This window comes from Gorilla gorilla, chromosome 10, assembly GCF_029281585.2.
Source record: "Gorilla gorilla gorilla isolate KB3781 chromosome 10, NHGRI_mGorGor1-v2.1_pri, whole genome shotgun sequence".
Classification (NCBI taxonomy): domain Eukaryota; kingdom Metazoa; phylum Chordata; class Mammalia; order Primates; family Hominidae; genus Gorilla; species Gorilla gorilla.
Window position 1 is genome coordinate 139,017,363 of NC_073234.2, and position 21,178 is coordinate 139,038,540.

At 44.9% G+C, this 21,178-nt stretch overlaps 1 protein-coding gene across 1 annotated transcript; it reads left to right on the plus strand.

The window, feature by feature from the left end:
- Nucleotides 1-200: 200 nt before the first annotated feature.
- Nucleotides 201-17,245, plus strand: TMED2 (transmembrane p24 trafficking protein 2). The gene is made up of 4 exons (XM_019038461.4): nt 201-3,922; nt 5,849-6,041; nt 9,449-9,556; nt 15,713-17,245. The coding sequence occupies exons 1-4, from the start codon at nt 3,743-3,745 to the stop codon at nt 15,835-15,837; spliced, it is 606 nt and encodes a 201-aa protein (XP_018894006.1). The 5' UTR covers nt 201-3,742; the 3' UTR covers nt 15,838-17,245.
- Nucleotides 17,246-21,178: the final 3,933 nt, after the last annotated feature.

Here is a 21,178-nt window from a genome sequence, read left to right on the forward strand (position 1 = left end):
CCACCTCCACAACTTCTTCCACTTCTGCCACCCCCGAGACAGCAAGACCAACCCTTCCTCCTCCCCTCCTCTTCAGCCTACTCATCATAAAGATGACAAGGATGAAGAGCTTTACCATGAGTCATTTCCACTACATGAAGAGTAAATATATTTTCTCATCCTTATTATTTTCTTAATAACAATTTCTTTTCTCTGGTTTATTGTAAGGATACAGCATGTAATATATATAACATACAAAATATGCTAATCAACTGTCATTGGCCAGGCACAGTGGCTGATGCCTGTAATCCCAGCACTTCGGAAGGCCAGAGTGGGTGGATCACTTGAGGCCAGGAGTTCGAGAACACCCTGGCCAACATGTTGAAACCCCATCTGTACTAAAAATACAAAAATTAGCCTGGCATGGTGGCGGGTGCCTGTGGTCTCAGCTACTTGGGAGGTTGAGGCAGGAGAATCACTTGAACCCAGGAGGCAGAGGTTACAGTGAACCGAGATCACATCACTGCACTACAGCCTGGGCAACAGAGCGAGATTCCATCTCAAAACAAAAACGAAAAACAAACAAACAAACAAAATGCTAATCAACTGTCATTGGTAAGGCTTCTGGTCAACAGTATGCTGTCAATAGTTAAGTTTTTGGGCTGGGCGCAGTGGCTCACGCCTGTAATCCCAGCACTTTGGGAAGCCAAAGCGGGTAGATCACCTGAGGTCAGGAGTCGAGACTAGCCTGGCCAACATGGCGAAACCCCGTCTCTACTAAAAATATAAAAATTAGCCAGGCGTGGTGGTGGGCACCTGTAATCCCAGCTACTCAGGAAGCTGAGGCACAACTGCTTGAACTGGGAAGTGGAGGTTGCAGTGAGCCGAGATCGTGCCATTGCATTCCAGCCTGGGCGACAAGAGCAAAACTCCATCTCAAAAAAAAAAAAAAAAAAAAAAAAAAGTTGTTTTTGGGGAGTCAAAAATGAGGCCAGGCGCAGTGGCTCATGCCTGTAATCACAGCACTTTGGGAGGCCGAGGCAGGTGGATCACCTGAGGTCAGGAGTTCGTGACCAGCTTGGCCAACCTGATGAAACCCCATCTCTACTAAAAATACAAAAATTAGCCGGGCATGGTGGCGGGCGCCCGTAATCCCAGCTACTTGGGCGGCTGAGGCAGGAGAATTGCTTGAACCCGGGAGGCAGAAGTTGCAATGAGCTGAGATCGCGCCACTGCACTCCAGCCTTGGCGACAGAGGGAGACTCCATGTCAAAGAAAAAAAAAAAAAGACCCCAGGATTTTGGACTGTGCAGGGGTCGGTGCCCCAAACCCCCACGTTGTTCAAGGTCAACTGTACACTGTCATAGTCGGGAAAACTTCATCACTGCAGCTGCTCCTGTTTCTTGAAACCTGAAGCGGGAAACTGGATCCTGGGACACTACTGCCCCCTATCGCCTGTTGGTCTTCAAAGAAATAATCCCTTCAATTTTGCAAGGCCTGTGGTGTCATTCCCTTTTTACAGATAAGGAAACCGAGGCCAGGACGTGGTGGAAAATAATCAAGGTCACACAGCTATGTGCAAAAGTGGAGTAACAACCCAGGCTCCTCATTCCCAGGTCAGTCCAGTGACCTCAATTGACATGAAATGTGTGAGGTCCTTCTGTGGCCCTGTGGCAGGGCCTGAAGAGGACAGCGTATGTAAATCAAGTCTTTTGCCTTCACGAGTGAGGCAGAGTAGAAAATAACAGTAATTCACTAGGACCGAATCTGCATTGTAAACAGAGAGGAAGGTGCTAGTATTTGGCAGAAGGATGTCAAGGAACATTTTAGAGATAAGAGGTGACATTTGGGTTCTGAGGGATGAGTAGGAGTGTGCCAGGGTGCAAAGGATGAAAAGACAGCTCTAGCAGCTGGTAAGGGCTAAGGGGCATGGAGAAACAGCAAGACTTTGGGGAACTGGTAGAATTCTAACTTTGGAAAATTTGGACAAGGTAATTTTTTGTGTGTGGTTAAGGTATTACATACATACAGTAAAATAAAATGCAATAGTTGCTGGGTGTGGAGGCTCATGCCTGTTAATCCCAGTACTTTGGAAGGCAGAGGCGGGTGGATCATCTGAAGGTCAGGAGTTCGAGACCAGCCTGACCAACATGGTGAAAACCCGTCTCTACTAAAAATACAAAAATTACCTGGGTATGGTGGCAGGCGCCCGTAATCCCAGCTACTTGGGAGGCTAAGGGAGAAGAATAGCTTGAAACCCGGAGGTGGAGGTTGCAGTGAGCTGAGATTGCGCTATTGCGCTCCAGCCTGGGTGACAAGAGTGAAAAGCTGTCTCAAAATAAAATAAAAATGTAATAGTCTAATTGATTTTTTTTTAAAATGTAGACATCCACGTATCTACCACCTAGGTAAAGATACTAGAGATTCCAGCAACCTGGGAGGATCCTTCGTGCCCCTTTCAGGTCTATATGAGCCTCCACCGTTCCCCAGTCCCCTGGAAGGAGAGTGGGTGCGAGAGGCAACATGAAACCTAAAAACCAGTGGGGTTCGCGCCTGTAATCCCAGCTATTGGGTTGGCTGAGGCAGGAGGATCACTTGCCCAGGAGTTGGAGGCTGCAGTGAGCTATGATCGCGCCACCGCACTCCAGCCTGGGCGACAGATCAAGACCCCGTCTCTAAGCAAACAAACAAATAAACACCCCTCAAAACCCATGGCTTCAGGCCTGGCGCGGTGGCTTACTTCTGTAATCTCAGCACTTTGGGAGGCCGAGGAGGGCGGATCACTTGAGGTCAGGAGTTCCAGACCAGACTGGCCAACATGGCGAAACCCCGTCTCTACTAAAAAATAAAAAAAAAAATTGGCCGGGCGCGGTGTCTCACACCTGTAATTCCAGCACTTTGGGACGCCGAGGCGGGAGGATCACGCTGTCAAGAATTCAAGACCAGCCTGACCAACATAGTGAAACCCTGTCTCTACTAAAAATACAAAAAATTAGCCGGGCGTGGTGGCGGGCGCCTGTAATCCCAGCTACTCAGGAGGCTGAGGCAGGAGAATCGCTTGAGGCCAGGAGGCGGAGGTTGCAGTGAGCCGAGATCGCGCCACTGCACTCCTGGGCGACAGAAAGAGACTCCGTCTCAAAAAACAAACAAACAAAAAACACAAAAATTAACCAAGCGTGGTGGCTCACGCCTGTAATCCCAGCTACTCGCGAGGCTGAGGCACGAGAATCTCTGGAACCCGGGAGACGGAGGTTGCAGTGAGCCGAGATCGCGCCACTGGACTCCAGCCTGGGCGACAGAGCAAGACTCCGTCTCAAAAACGAAACAAAACAAAAGAAAAAAACCTTAGTTTCAGTCCGCACATTCCCTCAACTCCTATCGCTGCCTGCAAATGTTTCGCCATCTTCTTGGACAATCCTAAGAGGGCATTACAGAGGCTTCCGGACACTGTCGTTTTCCTGGGAAGTCCACAGGAACTTTAGCTTGGACGAGAAAGGACTAGAGAAAAATTTTTGGTCCTTCGGAGCCGCCGTCCAGGCTAGGGCCGCGCAGAGTCGCTTGTCCCTCGGCGGCTGCCGTGCCTCCCTTTACGTGGCAGCTGCGGGAACCCGCCAATCCACTGCGCCCGCATCAGCCCCCACTGGTGGCGCAGGCGGAAGGGGCGGAGCTTAGGCGGCGGTAGCTGAGAAGGCAGCGGGGCGGCGGCGGCGGCGGCGGCGGTGGAGGCCGCAGACCGGGTCCTGGCTTCGGCCTCAGCCCCACCATGGTGACGCTTGCTGAACTGCTGGTGCTCCTGGCCGCTCTCCTGGCCACGGTCTCGGGCTATTTCGTTAGCATCGACGCGCATGCTGAAGAGTGCTTCTTTGAGCGGGTCACCTCGGGCACCAAGATGGGCCTCATCTTCGAGGTGGCGGAGGGCGGCTTCCTGGACATCGACGTGGAGGTGCGGGCTAGCTGCCCGCGGCTGAGGCTTGGTCGCGTGGCCGCTCGGGGATTGGTGGCACCTGGGGCCGGCGCGGGGCCTGTGTGGGGAGTGGGCTTGGAAGTCGCTGTCCGAGTCCTGGAGAAGCCCAGGCCGCCACCCCCCGCCCCGCCCCGGCCACGGCGACCTCCTAACGGCCCCTTTTCCCGCGACTTGCCTGGATTCCGGGATCCCTTGGGGGCTCCTTCGGCATGCTTGGTTGCTTTGGGTTGTCTCCTTGAACGACGGGTTCCTGTTGGAACCTCTCGCTGAGCTTTGTGAATCAGGCGCCGCGTGTCAGTCCGGGCCCCAAAGGCGCTTCTCAGTCACAGTTAGCTGGTGGCGGGTCTCGATCCAGTTAGCACCTGCCTTCTTTCGTGTTACGGATTAATGCTGGAACGTGGCACGGAAACTTTTCCAAAAAATTCATTAAAATCGATTGAGGATTAAAAACCTATTGAGTGCTAGGCATACTTTCGCGTTGTGTTTATTTTTCATAGAAGCAACCTTAAGGTTCTACTCTTACGCCTCCAGCTACCTCGTTTAGTCTCCTCTGCCAAGGAGAGATGGGGAGTTGGGTCATGCATTTTAGGAGTAAGCAGTGCAGTGAAGTATCAGGAGAAGACAGGAATTTAAGAAACCAGCAGTCCCTAAATCTCCACTCATGTTTTGTAAACCAAAAGAATGATGTGTTGCTAGTTTTTATTTTGATTCACCTGCTAGCATGATTAATTGGGTCTAAGGAGTTTCCATTTGACAGTGTACTCAGTAGGGCTGGGCACAAGTTACACAATACAAGTGAAATCCAAAAATAAGGGGATAACGGAAGGGAGAGACTCTTACACTTAGCTAAGAATTTAGCGATCAACTATTACAGTCTCGAAGTTATGCAAGTGACATGCACTTTGAAAGAGCGACTGACTTGATCACAGCCTAACAGCTGATTTGTAGCAGACTGGGATGAGAGTTTGGTTCTTCTCATTTCCAGGCTAGTCCTTTCCCCTAAGCCTTCAGGCATCTCAGATAAAGCAGAATTCCTTCACTGTTTGGCAGTAATCTGGAAAACCTTGAAATGTGATAAAAATTCATTTTGTTTATATTTTAAAAAACCACAAACGTTTATTACCTCATGGTTTCTGTGGCCAGGAATTATGGAGAGGCTTAGCTGGGTGGTTCTGGCTTGGAGTGTCTCATGAGGTTGCAATCAAGATGTCAACCAGGGATGCAGAAATTCTTTATTTTAAAGAGATTTCTTTTTTCTTGAGTTTTGCTATCAGTCACAGTTGCATGTTTGTTGGTGATATTAGGCCAGTTAGAGACCACATTTAAGGTGAGCTTTCTGTTTCTGAGGGGTTTAATAAGGATAAATAAGACATAAATGTCAGGACCTAAACGTGTTTTAGAGAGCCATGAAGTCAACCCTTATTTTATAAAGTGGGAGAATTGCAGCCCAAAATGGTTATTATCACTTACCGAAGTGAAGCTAAGTGAAAGTTACATATTCTTGGTGAATTTCTTTTTTTTTTTTTTTGGACAAAGTCTCGCTCTGTCGCCCAGGCTGGAGTGCAGTGGCACGATCTCGACTCACTGCAACCTCTGCCTCCCGGGTTCAAGCGATTTTCCTGCCTCAGCCTCCTGAGTAGCTGGGAATACAGGCGTGCGCCACCATGCCCGGCTAATTTCGTATTTTTAGTAGAGACGGAGTTTTACCATGTTGGCCAGGCTAGTCTTGAACTCCTGACCTCAAGTGATCTGCCTGCCTTGGCCTCCCAAAGTGCTGTGATTACAGGCGTGAGCCACCATGTCCAGCCATATTCTTGGTGAATTTCTTACTGCCATTAGACATTACTTATAAAGTCTATGACTTAATCTTTTGTGACATTTTATGCATTTCTCTCTTGCCTCCAGATTACAGGACCAGATAACAAAGGAATTTACAAAGGAGACAGAGAATCCAGTGGGAAATACACATTTGCTGCTCACATGGACGGAACATACAAATTTTGTTTTAGTAACCGGATGTCCACCATGACTCCAAAAATAGTGATGTTCACCATTGATATTGGGGAGGCTCCAAAAGGACAAGACATGGAAACAGAAGGTGAGATGAACATTCAGAAGATTTACATCACATTCCAAGAGCTAATTTTAGTTCTATACATTTTTACCTGTCTGAATGGAGTACTTATTTTTTTTTAATTTCTTAACCAAAACCTTTTTGTTAAATATGCTTTTTATTTTTTGCAAGTCTCCTAATTAATAAAAAAGTTTCTTGAGGCTAGTGTTTGTTTTTTTGTTGTTCTTTTTTCTTTTATTTGTTTATTTTAAGATGGAGTCTCGCTCTTTCGCCCAGGCTGGAGTGCAGTAGTGTGATCTTGGCTTACTGCAATCTCTGCCTCCTGGGTTCAAGCGATTCTCCCAAGTAGCGTCAGGCGTATGCCACCATGCCCGGCTAATTTTTGTATTTTTGGTAGAGACGGGGTTTCACCATGTTGGCCAGGGTGGTCTCAAACTCCTGACTTCAGGTGATCCACCTGCCTTGGCCTGCTGAAGTGCTGGGATTTTTTTGTTCTTTACATTTGTCCCTTCTAACAGATTTTCTTAGTCATTTTGTGCTCTTGTGAGCATGTAGGTTCCATGTGTCTTCAGTTATTTTTTCTGTTTATTTGCTAATCCTGGCATATACTTTATTTGCTCATTTGTATATGTGACTAGTTTAGCTAAACTTTTTGTTGGTTCTTTTTGTGTTAAGATATCTTAACTTTTCTTTAGGTGGTGGAGATACCTGGGATGGTACGTGGATTGCTTTTTGACAGCATCCTTTTTGCATCTTTTTGTTTGCTAATGTCTAATTTCTGCTTTCTTTTTTCTAACCTCAGTTTGTTGGCATGAGAGTGTTTTTTTCTCTTAAAAAACCCCTACAACTAATTGGATTGATTATTTTTTTGGTGGTTTTTTATTTAGTTGACAGGAGGTATAGGTTAGGTTATTTTAAACTAATAGCACTGAAAACACAGTTGACATTTTAGTAGTAACATCTTTGTTCTTTAAGATGAATGCTAAAGAGTGGAAATTCAATGATAAGGGGACAAAAGTCCCAATTAAACATAGCTCATAGCAAATGGTGCCTTTGACTTTGTAGAAAGTCATTTTGTAGACTTCCTAACCTGAAGCTTAGTTGGATATGAAATGCAGTTCTAGGAGCCATATGTTGATATGAAGACAAGAGTTCTTTTAGCCATATGTTGCAGTTAGAGTGTTCATTGCTCAGGTTACCAGTAATAAACCCTGATTGGTTCTTGGTGGTTCTGGATAAATTGCTTACCGGGAGCCAGCACATTTGGTGGTGTTTTTTTTGTTTTTTTTTTTCCCCACGGTGCATGCCAGAGTTTTTGAAGCTAGTCATTGTTTCACACATTTCATAGTATACTATTAGCGTGATAACATTTGTCCCAGATTTTCAGTATCAGTAGATTGTTAACATCATAAAGAAGCTGAGTTGTTTGGTTAGATTTTGAAATCTGTAGAATTTAGAGAGTCCTACTACTTAGTAATTCCTGCACTCATTTTTCAGGGCCACTTATAGGGTAGGACTTGACTAATTTTCAGGGAGAATGAGGAGTTCTGAAAGGCTTTTTTGGTTTATTTTCTGGAGATTGATGCTACTTAAATAGTTTGAAAATGTTGGTTGATGAATGTGAATATTGAACTTCTTAGATAATTTTTTAACATATATCCAAAAGTCTTGCTTTTGCTTGTTAATGTCAGTGAATGGCAGCTGTCAAATCAAGCCTTCCTCTAAAGCAGTGGTTCCTAAGTGAGGATGCCCAGGGGATATTTGGCAATATCTGGAGGCATTTTTTATTCGGGAGACTGGGGGTAGGTGCTACAGGCATCTAGGACTGGAGGCCATGGAGGCTGCTAAATACCCTATAGTGCATCAGATAGCGCCCCACAGCATAGAAAAGCATTTGGTCCAAAATGGAGACCATGCCACTGCTGAGAAACCCTGCTCTATCAGTTCCATGTGGTGGATGGGGCTTCCAAAGGGAAATTTCGAGTGAGGGACGGTTTGACATTCCAATTCAACTGCCTTCAATGGTAGAGGCCCTTGGTTTCTCCTAAGAAACTTGGGGTTGTCTGTGAGAATCTGGAATCCCAGAAGAGACCCAGTCTTGGGCAGGGATGAAGAGATCCCCCTTTCCCAGGAATGTTTCCTGGTGCTGTTTCTCTCCTGCCTGTCTGTTCATTCTCATAACGTGGCACTACCTAGAAGCACATGCTTACTCTTCAGAACAGTGCCTTGTGTGTATTTTTGGTTCAAGAGGGATGCCTGGTTGAAAACTTGTGCCGCTAAGGGCTTGTCTCTCTACTTACATTGCCTGCTGTTCCCCACTATAGTGAAACTATTACTTTGTCAAAGAAGAATGTTTGAGTTGGTGTGGATTTTCCTAAGAGCGTTTTAATGTTTTTCTCTGCTCAGCTTCATAGAGATTAAGAGTCTGTTTTGGTGCTGCTCCTGCTTCTTAATTAATGTTAGAGTTACATGACTCTTAGACTTTATTTGTAGGATTACATTTTAAAAATACAGGTATTTATTTTGTGCTCTTAGTCCCCTCTCCTCAGTGTTTTACTACTTTTCTGTAGTTAATAGTCAGTATAGTGAACTTCACATAACAACATTTCATTAGAAGAAATTTCCTGGGGTTGTTTTCCTTTCCTTAGTAAGCATTATATAGTATGTTTCCTACCCTGAAAGAGGTTTCTCTACTGGGAAGGGACTTTTAAAAATGCTTTGAGAATTAAATTGACATGATTCATATCAGTGGTCCAAATTGATGTTTGAACCATTTCAAAAGTAGCTTCTTTTGCAGGCCTTCTCTGAGGATTTTGAAAAGTTATTTTATATTATTTTATATTTTATATTTATTTTATAAGTGTTTTTCAAAAAGAGATTGCCCCAGCCTAGGCAACATAGCGAGACCCCGTCTCTAAAAAATAAAAATAAAATGGTAGTCAGGCATAGTGACACACCCCTTAGGAGGCTGAGGCAGGGATTGCTTGAGCCCAGGAATTTTAGGTTACAGTGAGCTATAATTGCACCACTGTACTTGAGCCTGGGTGATAGAGTGAGATCCTGTCTTGAAAAAAAAAAAAAAGATGGCTGGGCGCAGTGGCTCACGCCTGTAATTCCAGCATTTTGGGAGGCTGAAGCAGGTGGATCACCTGAGGTCAGGAGTTCGAGACCAGCCTGACCAACATGGTGAAACCCCGTCTCTACTAAAAATACAAAAATTAGCTGGGTATGGCAGCGTGTGCCTGTAATCCCAGCTACTCTGGAGGCTGAGGCAGGAGAATCGCTTCAACCTGGGAGGCAGAGGTTGCAGTGAGCTGAGATTGAGCGCCACTGCACTTCAGCCTGGGCAACAGAGCGAGACTCTGTCTCAAAAAAAAAAAAAAACAAAAAAGACATTGACAAATGTGTTTTGTTTTCAAATCCTTCTGTAGCTCACCAGAACAAGCTAGAAGAAATGATCAATGAGCTAGCAGTGGCGATGACAGCTGTAAAGCATGAACAGGAATACATGGAAGTCCGGGAGAGAATACACAGAGCCAGTAAGTGAATGCCGTCACTTTGCAGCAGTGTCTGATGGTGAAGGTTGTTTTACTCAACAGCTTGCTCGTATTTTCCTCATTTGGAAACTTTGCAAATTTTATGTGAAAGCATTGGCTTTAAAAGTGTACCTACATGAGATATTTTTTGAGCATACACGTTGTGTGGAGCTTTGTAGTTTATTATTGGGACATTCATTCTAAACTAGAAAATGCTATTAAGATTTAGTGCAAGTTTTTAAGAGTTTGGTTTTCTGGCCGGGCATGGTGGCTCACGCCTGTAATCCCAGCACTTTGGGAGGCTGAGGCAGGTGGATCACCTGAGGTTGGGAGTTCGAGACCAGCCTGGCCAACATGGTGAAACCTCGTCTCTACAAAAAATAAAAAAATTAGCTGGGTGTGGTGGCGTGCAGCTATAGTCCCAGCTACTCGGGAGGCTGAGGCATGAGAATCACTTGAATCCGGGAGGCAGAGGTTGCAGTGAGCTGAGATTGGGCCACTGCACTCCAGCCTGGGCAGTGGAGCTAGACTCTGTCTCAGGGAAAAAAAAAAAAAAAAGTTTGGGTTTTTAAAAATGTATGGTGAGCTAAGGAATAAGCTAATTGTTTTCTTAAATCAGAAGGGAAAAATGTTGTAAAATGCGTATTGCATTGGTTTTTAATCACATACCTGAAACTTATGTACCAGTGGGATTAATATTAGATGCTGAGATTTAACCTTTTTACTAAAATGGAAAGCTTAATATAGTTAGACTAGAAAACACCAAAACACGAGTACAGGGAAGTCACCAGGTGAAGATCAGTTTGGGTCCTCAAGTTTGTAAGTTGGGAATTTGGAATGTATTTTTCTATGGAAACAGTGATGATTGAAATCTTGTGTTAGGTTGCAAAAGTCTGTTTAGAACTGGATAGAGCATTAAAAATTAGGCTTTTGCATTTAAAATTAAGAGGTACTATATTGACAGACAGACCAATTCCATTGATTAGGTTCAGGGCCACACCATTGTTCAGTGTTTTCATCCTCCAGGTAGTTCTTGGGGAGATGAAAAGAGCAAGGTGGCTGGGGGCAGTGGCTCACGCCTGTAATCCTAGCACTTTGGGAGGCTGAGGTGGGCGGATCACAAGGTCAAGAGACTGAGACCATCCTGGCCAACATGGTGAAATCCCGTCTCTACTAAAACTACAAAAATTAGCCGGGCATGGTGGCACGCGCCTGTAGTCCCAGCTACTCAGGAAGCTGAGGCAGGAGAATCGCTTGAACCCTGGAGGCGGAGGTTGCAGTGAGCTGATATCATGCCATTGCACTCCGGCCTGGCAACAGAGTGAGACTCTGTCTGAAAAAAAAAAAAAAAGGAAAAAGAGCAAGGCATAGTGACGCATCTCTGTAGTCCCAGCTACTCAGGAGGCTGAGGCGGGGGATCGCTTGGGAGCAAGCTCTTGTCTTAAGGGCAGTGATTTTATGTCAGGAATCTTTGTTCTGAGACTGGAGTAGGAAGTGAAGAGTGACTCAAAGAGATAAGCACAGCTTGAATTTCTTCCAGATGTGCTTTCTGTTTTTCCTACCCTTAAATCTGTTCTTGCTACTTATGGAAACAAATCTTCAGGATCTAGAGCAAAGACATCAGCTTGTGTTGGCAGGAAGGTGTGTAAATGTAATAGCCTGGAGAACTCCCCTCATCCCCACTTGTTTTAGGAGTGGAGTGGGGCATATTATGGACCAAGGCTTGTCTACAAGTACTCCAGCCTCTTGCCTCACAATTTTGTCTCTTTGCCTCCACTCTTAATCTCACCAGCTGGGATCTTCACTTTTTCTCTCTTATCTTGTTGGGACCCGTATGTTGGTTACCTTGTTCCCAGATGGGGAAACAGCCCATTCTGGAGTTGGAAGGGCACTGAACTAACTCAGAGGGCAAGTTCCTCTACTTTGCAATTTTAACTGGTTCAGACCAGATGGCTTTCAAGTTATAGAAGTTCTTGGGAACACAGTGGCCAGAGGAAGCACATGTCTTCCAGTCTTTAGGGTGTCCAACCTTGTTCTCTCACCCATGATTTGAGTGGAGATGCTCCTGTATTTGTTTCACAAATAGTGAGCTATGTGTTCATATTTAAAAGTGTTAGCAATTTCTAGAATTGAGTTTATAGGTATTCAGTTTAAATTTACAAAGCAAATGGTTCCCATAATGTTTTGTTTTTGTGAGTCTTCCTATAGGACCCACTCCTCAGCAGTGAACATAATGAGACCCTTTCACTACAGTGTTGTAATAATAATGTGTTGCTTCTAGATCAGGCTGATATATGAGTGGCATGAGGACAGTGTCCCAGGTCACTACATTCTGATGTTACTGTGCTTCAGTGTGTTCTATTTAAACTTAAAGGTGCATTTTTCTTTGGGAGGCTGAGGCAGGTGGATCACCTGAGGTCAGGAGTTTGAGACCAGCCTGGCCAACATGGTGAATCCCCGTCTCTACTAAAAATGCAAAAATTAGGCTGAGCACAGTGGCTCATGCCTGTAATCTCAGCACTTTGGGAGGCTGAGGCAGGCGAATAACGAGGTCAGTAGTTCGAGACCAGCCTGGCCAAGAGAACAGCCTGGCCAATATGGTGAAACCCCATCTCTACTAAAAATACAAAAATTAGCCAGGCATATGTAATCCCAGCTGCTTGGGAGGCTGAGATCACTTGAACCCAGGAGTTGCCTAGGCTGGTCTTGAACTCGTAGGCTTGAGTGATCCACCTGCCTCTGCCTTTCAAAGTGCTGGGATTAAAGGCCTGAGCCACTGTGCCTGGCCTATTTTCTTTTTATCAGACTCTCTGGTTTTTGTTTTTTTTTTTTAGACGGAGTCTTGCTCTGTTGCCCAGGCTGGAGTGCAGTGGTGCTATCTCAGCCCACTGCAATCTCCACCTCCTGGGTTCAAGCGATTCTCCTGCCTCAGCCTCCTGAGTAACTGGGACTACAGGCGCACACCACCACCAAATTTTGACGTTGTAAATAATTGCATTTTGGATAACTGTGATTTTGAAATAATTCCTTAATTTTTTTAGAAGTCAGTTTTCTGATTCAGCAAAATGGATAGTAATATAGGACGTTTCAATGGTGAGGGAGAAAGATGGTTGGATTGGGTGTTAACCCTAGAATTATGACCTTGGGCAAGTCACCTTTTCTTCTCTGCTCCCCGTATACAAGCGGAATGGACTTGGCTGTACCCAGTGAATCTTTAAGCCCAGCTAATTTTTGTATTTTTAGTAGACGGGGTTTCACCACGTTGGCCAGGATGGTTTCGATCTCTTCACCTTGTGATCCACCCGCCTTGGCCTCCCAAAGTGCTGGGATTACAGGTGTGAGCCACCACACCCAGCCCTATTTTCTTTTTAGAGACACAGGGTCTTACTCTGTTGCCCAGCCTGTAGTGCTGTGATGACAATACAGCTCACTGCAGCCTCAACCTCCTGGGCTCAAGTGATCCTCCCGCCTCAACCTCCCAAGTAGCTGGAACTACAGGCATGTGCCACTACACCTGGCTAATTTTTTTTTTTTTGGTATTGTAGAGACTGGGTTTCTCCATATTGCCCAGGGTTGGCCTCTGACTCCTGAGCTAAAGCAGTCCTCCTGTCTTGGCCTCCCAAAGTCCTGGGATTATGGTGTAATTGTTTTTAATGTTGGCCATTTGCAGAAAAATAAAACACTACATAGAATTTTTTTTTTTTTTTTTGAGATGGAGTCTCGCTGTGTTGCCCAGGCAGGAGTGCAGTGGTGCAAACTCGGCTCACTGCAAGCTCCGCCTCCCAGGTTCACGCCATTCTCCTGCCTCAGCCTCTCGAGTATTTGGGACTACAGGTGCCCGCCACCACGCCTGGGTAATTTTATTTTTAGTAGAGACGGGGTTTCACTGTGTTAGCCAGGATGGTCTCGACCTCCTGACCTCGTGATCCACCCGCCTCGACCTCACAAAGTGCTGGGATTACAGGCATAAGCCACTGTGCCCGGCCTACATAGTAATTAAAAGCTAAGGCTATAGAATTTGACTGGAGAGTTGGACACAATGGCTTGTGCCTGTAGTCTTAGCTGCTTCAGAGGCTGAGGCAGGAGGATTGTTTGAGGTCAGGAGCTTGAGACCAACCTGGGCAACACGAGACCGTTTTTTAAAAAAATAAAATAAATTGGCCAGGCGTGATGGCTCATGCCTATAATCCCAGCACTTTGGGAGGCCGAGGTGGGTGGATCACCTGAGGTCGGGAGTTCGAGACCAGCCTGACTAACATGGAGAAACCGCATCTCTACTAAAAATACAAAATTAGTCAGGTGTGGTGGTACATGTCTGTAAGCTCAGCTACTTGGGAGGCTGAGGCAGGAGAATCGCTTGAACCCAGGAGGTGGAGGTTGCAGTGAGCTGAGATCGCGTCATTGCACTCCAGCCTGGGTAACAAGAGTGAAACTCTGTCTCAAAACATAAAAAATAAAATAATAATAATAAAATACATTTAAAAATAAAAAGAATTTGGCCAGGCGTGGTGGCTCATGCCTATAATCCCAGCACTTTGGGAGGCCGAGGCAGGCAGATCACCTGAGGTTAAGAGTTCAAGACCAGCTTGGCCAACATGGTGAAGCCCTATCTCTACTAAAAATACAAAAATTAGCCAGGCATGGTGGTGTGCACCTGTAATCCCAGCTACTCAGGAGTCTGAGACAGGAGAATCACTTGAACCCAGGAGGCAGAGGTTGCAGTGAGCTGAGATTACGCCACTGCCCTCCAGCCTGGGTGACAGTGAGACTCTGACTCAAAAAAAAATAAGTAAATAAAAAGAATTTGATCAGAAACTTGAATGTAACAAATAGAGTATAGTAAATATAGAGTAGGTGTGGATTTTACTTTAAGGATCAAATCCTTAGTTTGAGAGCAGGACAGATGAGCATAGTTTGTCTTGTATTTGATGGTCTGGTAGTAACTGTCAGTATGGATCCATATAACTGAGTAACCTCTTCCATTGAGAACAATTGACAAGTACACAGGTGCTCAACAAATATTTGTAACATGTTTGGGGAAAAAGACACTCAGACTGCCATATTTTGATGTTGTAAATAATTGCATTTTGGATAACTGTGATTTTGAAATAATTCCTTAATTTTTTTAGAAGTCAGTTTTCTGATTCAGCAAATTGGATACTAATACAGGACGTTTCAATGGTGAGGGAGAAAGATGGTTGTATTGGGTTTTAACCCTAGAATTATGACCCTGGGCAAGTCACATTTTCTTCTGTGCTCCCCATATACAAGCAGAATGGACTTGGCTGTACCCAGTGAATCTTTAAGGTTTCTTTTAAAAATCTTTGCTTCTACTTTGGGAGGCTGAGGCAGGAGGATCAGTTGAGGCCAGGAGTTCAAGACCAACTTGGGCAACATAGCAAGACCCTTTCTCTACAAAAACAGAAAAAATTAGTCAAATGGGCTGGTGCATACCTGTACTCCCAGCTACTCAGGAGGCTGAGGTGGCAGAATTGCTTGAGTACAGTTCAAGGTTGCAGTGAACTATGATTGTGTCATGGCATTCCAGCCTGGGCAACAGAGCAAACAAAAAAGTCTTTGCTTTGGAGTATGTTGAGTTGCTTGGAGACAAAAGTATTTAGAGTATAGGTGACCCATAGGTTACAATGACTTCACTTAGAAATTTTCAGCTTTATGATGGTGCAAAAGTGATGTGCATTCAGAAGAAACTGAGCATCAAGTACCCATGCAACGATTCTGTTTTTTACTTTCAGTGCAGTGTTCACTAACTTGATAAATAAAATAGAAAATAATAATAAAATGCAGTTTAACTTGTATGAGATATACAACACTTTATTATAAAATAATCTTTGTGTTGTTAGATGCTTTTGCTCAACTGTAGGCTAATGTAAGTGTTCTGATCGTGTTTTAGGTAGGCTAGGCTAAGCTATGATGTTTGCTAGGTTAGGTGTATTAAATATATTTTTGACTTGTGTATTTTCAACATAAGCTGGGTTTATTGGGATGTAACCCCGTCGTAAGTTGAGGAACATCTATTCTATGAGTGGTGTACACAATATTACTTTCACACAGAGGGAAGACTAGAATATTTATGATGCCTATGTCTTTTTGGGGGAGAATTGTTAAATTTTGTTTGTTTGTTTGTTTTGTCCTCAACAGTCAACGACAACACAAACAGCAGAGTGGTCCTTTGGTCCTTCTTTGAAGCTCTTGTTCTAGTTGCCATGACATTGGGACAGATCTACTACCTGAAGAGATTTTTTGAAGTCCGGAGGGTTGTTTAAAAAGCCTCTTCCTGATGATCCCAACTCAGAATTCACTGTTTACCAAACACCTTGGTCATAATAATGTCATTAGTTTCTCCATTTTTATTTTCTGAACTGTACATTCACAACTTATGTTTCTTTGTGATTAATAGATATTGGGGGAAAAAACGCCTTTTTAGGAAAATTATAGTGAAAATCTAACAGTTGATTGGCATAATTTCTTGTTTGAATGCTGCCTCCATTATATAGGTCCTTCCAGGAACTCAAACACTGTAAGTGAAATATGGGAGTATAGTTTTTATTATTTCTTCTTTTCCTTTTGTTTTCATAATATAATGCAGTTTGTTCAGGAAATCAGCACAAAGCCTGATAGTACTTTACTAAAATGACTGCATTCTTTGGATTCCTTCAGTCTATGGTTCAAGTCACTAAAGATTCATTTTTGTTGAGTCCTTATGAGAAACAGCAGTATGAATCTTGACGGTTTCTGCCCGTCCTAATGGCAGAGCTCTCTGACTTGGGTGTATGCTGCCAGGCTGGGTACTTTCATACTTTGTTTTCTTGTTTTGCTTTAAAACTACGACTCAGCATACATTTTCCCGCATACATTTTTACATTGTACCTTAGGACTCAGTCATCTCCACTTAAATTGATGACACAAGCAGCTAATAACCATTTTTGGGTTTCTGCCTAACCCCCTAATTGTCTGTTAAAGCCAATTCTCTGGGTGTCCCAGTGAGTGGTGGCTTTTTTTCTTTCCACATTGGCACATTCACTTCTCCCACTCTTGGCATGTAAGAAATAAGCATTTACATAATTGGAAAAATCCGGATTTCTGATGCCAAAGGGTTAAAGCTTCTTGGATTTCATTTCATTGATATACAGCCACTATGTTATTTTTGATCAGTGGCCTTTGGGCCACTGTTTGGGGTACTGACCATCAGTGTCAGCATTAGGGTTTTGGTTTTTGTTTCTTTTGGGTCTTTCTTTTTTGGCACATGTGAATCTTGTTTTGTGTAAAATGAAATTACTTTCTCTTGTTCTCTGATGATGGATTTAAAATTAAAAGAGCATCTGGTTTTGGTATGGGGATGATCCAGGATTATGTTGTGACTGATACATACTAGTTACTTGTACTTTTTTTTTTTTTGGATCTTTGCAAGGGCAAAACTACAAGTAACGAGTTTTATATAATTAATTTAAATTTGTTACAGGTTTTCATGTTCAGGATAAACCATACTTCCACCTTGGGTGAGAACACTTGCAACAGTTTATTAATGAGGTGACTTTCACCTTAGGACAACTGTTGCATGCCAAGTTTTTTTTGTGTGTGAAACACTTCAAAACTGATTTAAAAGATGTAAATTTAAAATTGGTTGTATCTAATATGCCCCAGGTTCGGTAAATAAACAGTTCTTTTTAAAAACAGTATTCTGTGTTTTATATATTGACAGCTAATCCACATTTTTTACACACCAACTTTCTGTTCTTATTTGACATGAGACATGTTCATGTTTTCTGAGTATTTATACCTATTACGTCTGTTACTTTTTAATTCTATAAACTTGAGGATAGTGAATGGTACCAAGTTTTAGTTTCTGCATAGGTTTTCCAGTGTGGCTTCTCTGATGGATCAGTGCTAAAATCTTAAGTATTTTTCTATTTGGGAAAAAAGGGTTGAATTATTTTCACTTGCCCAGGTAGTTTATGAATGTGGGAAATAGCTTCAAAGACAGATTAAATGATTTGCCCAAGGCCACAGAAAAGAGAGTGAAAGGTGGAACCGGAGACTAGATCACCACCTGTAGAAACTGTTCTTCCTCTGTGAAACTAACGGCCTGCTGGTAATAAAAGTAGCTACCATTTCTTGAGTACTGTGTAATGTCTCGATCTAGTACTAAGCACTTTACTTGGTCTGTCTTATTCATGCTTCAAAACTGCCATTACCTTGGGTAAAACCATTTTGGAAGTGAGGAGGAAAACAGGCTTGGAAAGGGTCTTAAGGTCAGAAAACTAGTAGGTAGTAGAGCCCAGAAGACACACACAGATATGTAATTTCCCTGTGCCTTTGCTTTCAGAACTGTCTGTGAAGTCTCCCACCTTTTCTTTTTTTGGAGACAGGATCTCATTCTGTTCCCAGGTTGGCTTGATCTCTGCTCACTGAAGCCTCAACCTCCCGGGCTCAAGTGATCCTACCACCTCAGCTCTCCAAGTAGGTGGGACTACATTTTTTGTTTTTTAAAGACAGGGTCTTGCTTTGTTACCTGGACTGGAGTGCAGTGGCACAAACATGGCTCCCTGGAGCCTTAACCTCTCAAGTGATCCTCTCATCTCAGCCTCCCGAGTAGCTGGGACCACAGGCATGTACCACCACGCCTAGCTAATTAAAAAATTATTTTTGTAGAGGCAGAGTCTCCTGTATGTTGCCCAGGCTGGCCTCATTCTCCTGGGCTCAAGTGATCCTCCTGCCTCAGCCTCCCAAAGTGTTGGGATTGCAGACATGAGCCACCGTGCCTGGCCGAAGTCCCATTTTATAAAAGTTGTCAAAGGTGTTTTGAGAATGTGATGATCATTTCATTGAAAATGTGGCTTCAGGCTGTTGTCTTTTACTTAATTTGAGATGACTGCAGTCTGCATGAGTTGTATTCCCATTTATTAATCCCACAAATATTTGAGTGATTGCTGTGTGCTACAGTGATAGTCCTTGGGATAAAGAAGATAGAGAAAAGACCCTATTAGTGTGGGTTTTACATTTTGGTGGCAGAGATGAACCTAGTAAGTTTTGTGTGTGTGTGTGTGTGTTTGTGTGTGTATGGCGAGAAAGAGATAATGGTAAATGCTAAGAAGGGAACATAAATCAAGGTAGGAGTTTCAGTGATACAGAAAGGAAGGTAACAAGGTGATTTCAAAAGTCCAAGTGGAATGTAAGGGAGTGTAAGGGAAAACTTCCCCTTTGCTCTCAGGTTTCTCTAAAAATTCAACTGAAAAAAGGCAGATTAATAGGAGGAAAGTGATACAAATTTATTCGGTCATGCTTTTACATGACAAAGGAACCTTCAGAATTAAGACCCAAAGTTACAGGGAAAACTATTTTTATGCTTAGGCTCAACAAAATAAGCACAGCTGAGTAGAAATAGGACTGGACAAGAAGGGCATGATCTAATTAATGCTCATAGACTGAGTGGGGAAGCCCAGCGAGGCCTGTCTGGATTCTTTCCTTCTGGGTAGGGGAAAGAACCCTTCCTGGAATGGGGTCTTACAACCTACAAGCAAAACAAAGGAGGTCAGATACATTTTTTTTTTTTTTTGGAGACAGTCTCTCTCTGTCACCCAGGGTGGAGTGTGGTGGCGCGATCTTGGCTCACTGCAGCCTCTGCCTCCCGGGTTCAAGCAATTCTCCTGCCTCAGCCTCCCAAGTAGCTGGGAATACAGGCGCACGCTGCCACATCTGGCTAATTTTTTTTGTATTTTTAGTAGAGACGGGATTTCACCGTCTGGTCTCGAACTCCTGAGCTCAGGCAATCTGCCAGCCTTGGCCTCCAGAAGTGCTAGGATTACGGGCGTGAGCCACCGCGTCTGGCCTTTTTTTGTTTGTTTGTTTGTTTTTTGAGACTGAGTCTCACTCTGTCACCCAGGCTGGAATGCAGTGGTGCGATCTAGGATTACTGCAGCCTCCACTTCTCAGGTTCAAGCGATGCTTGTGGCTCAGCCTCCGGAGTAGCTGCAGGCACCTGCCACCACATCTGGCTAATTTTTTGTATTTTTGGTAGACAGGGTTTCACCACGTTGGCCAGGCTGGTCTCAAACTCCTGACCTTAGGTGATCCGCCTGCCTCGGCCTCCCAAAGTGCTGGGATTACAGGCATGAGCCACCGCACCTAGCCCAGATAATTTCTTTTCTTTTTTTTTTTTTTGAGACTGAGTCTCGCTTTGTCACCCAGGCTGGAGTACAGTGGCGCAACCTCCACCTCCCTGGTTCAAGCGATTCTTCTGCCTCAGGCTCCTTAGTAGCTGGGACTACAGGCATGCGCCACCACGCCCGGCTAATTTCTGTATTTTTAGTAGAGACGGGGTTTCACCATATTGGCCAGGCTGGTCTCGAACTCCTGACCTTGAGATCTGCCCGCTTTGGCCTCCCAAAGTGGTGAGATTACAGGCGTGAGCCACCGTGCCAGGCCAATAATTTCTTTATGGCCAGTTTTTTCACAGAAAGGTGGAGAGAGAGTAATATTTTTAGGTTTTATGGCTGACTGTGGAGAAAAGGGATTCCCGCTTCTATGCTCCGTCATGAGCAAGAGGGATTCTTGAGTTTCTATGGCTAGCCTCAGAGAATCAGAGAACAGAGAGGGAGCAGAAGTTCAGAGAGAAACTTGCTTCTGAGGCTGCCTCTGGGGCCTTCATTTTGGGGTTTCGTTTTCAGAGCCTCAACAGGAGCAAGCCATGCACATAGGTGGAGGAGATAGGCCCTCATAGAGGGCACATAATGAGTGGTCAATAAAAGTTTGCTGAGTGAAGGCCGGGCGCGGTGGCTCACGCCTGTAATCCCAGCACTTTGGGAGGCCGAGGCGGGCGGATCACGAGGTCAGGAAATCGAGACCATCCTGGCTAACACCGTGAAACCCCGTCTCTACTAAAAATACAAAAAATTAGCCGGGCGTGGTGGTGGGCGCCTGTAGTCCCAGGTACCGGGAGGCTAAGGCAGGAGAATGGCGTGAACCCGGGAGGCGGAGCTTGCAGTGAACCGATATCGCGCCCAGCCTCCAGCCTGGGCAACAGAGCGACACTCCGTCTCAAAACAAACAAACAAACAAACAAAAAAAACACAAAACAGCTTTCTGAGTGAAGTTGTATGTGGACATGAATGGCCCAGGCAAACAGTGAACAGAGGGATGGGACAGTGTTCTTAGTTAGGACTCTGACCCTAACTTCCGGGAAAGTAAACCAACATTCAGGACGTACCGGCCATCGGACCGCAACATTCAGGACGTAAAGGCCATCAGCGGGTGCCTGTTTTGCAGGGCTGCTAACCCGGGTCCCCGACACGTTTCTCTGCCCACGGTAGCCAGCCCCGCTGTCCTTCGGCCTGGACGCGGTCCTGTGCTGCCACCTGCCTCCGAGGGGCAGAGAAAGTGGGAGGGCCGGGCCAGAATCCCTCCCGCCAAAACTCCTGCCCGGTGCGGAGAGGCGCCCGGAGCCCAGGGCGCTGTGCGGGGCGGGTGTAACTCCCCAGGCCTGCCCCGCCGCCTGCCTCCACTGTCGCGCGGGCGCCTTTCCTCCCTCCCGCGGCGTGGGAGCCTTCGCCGCGCTCCGGAACTCTGCTGCTGCAGCAAAGTTCCCGGCCGGCCGCCGGAGCTGCCGGA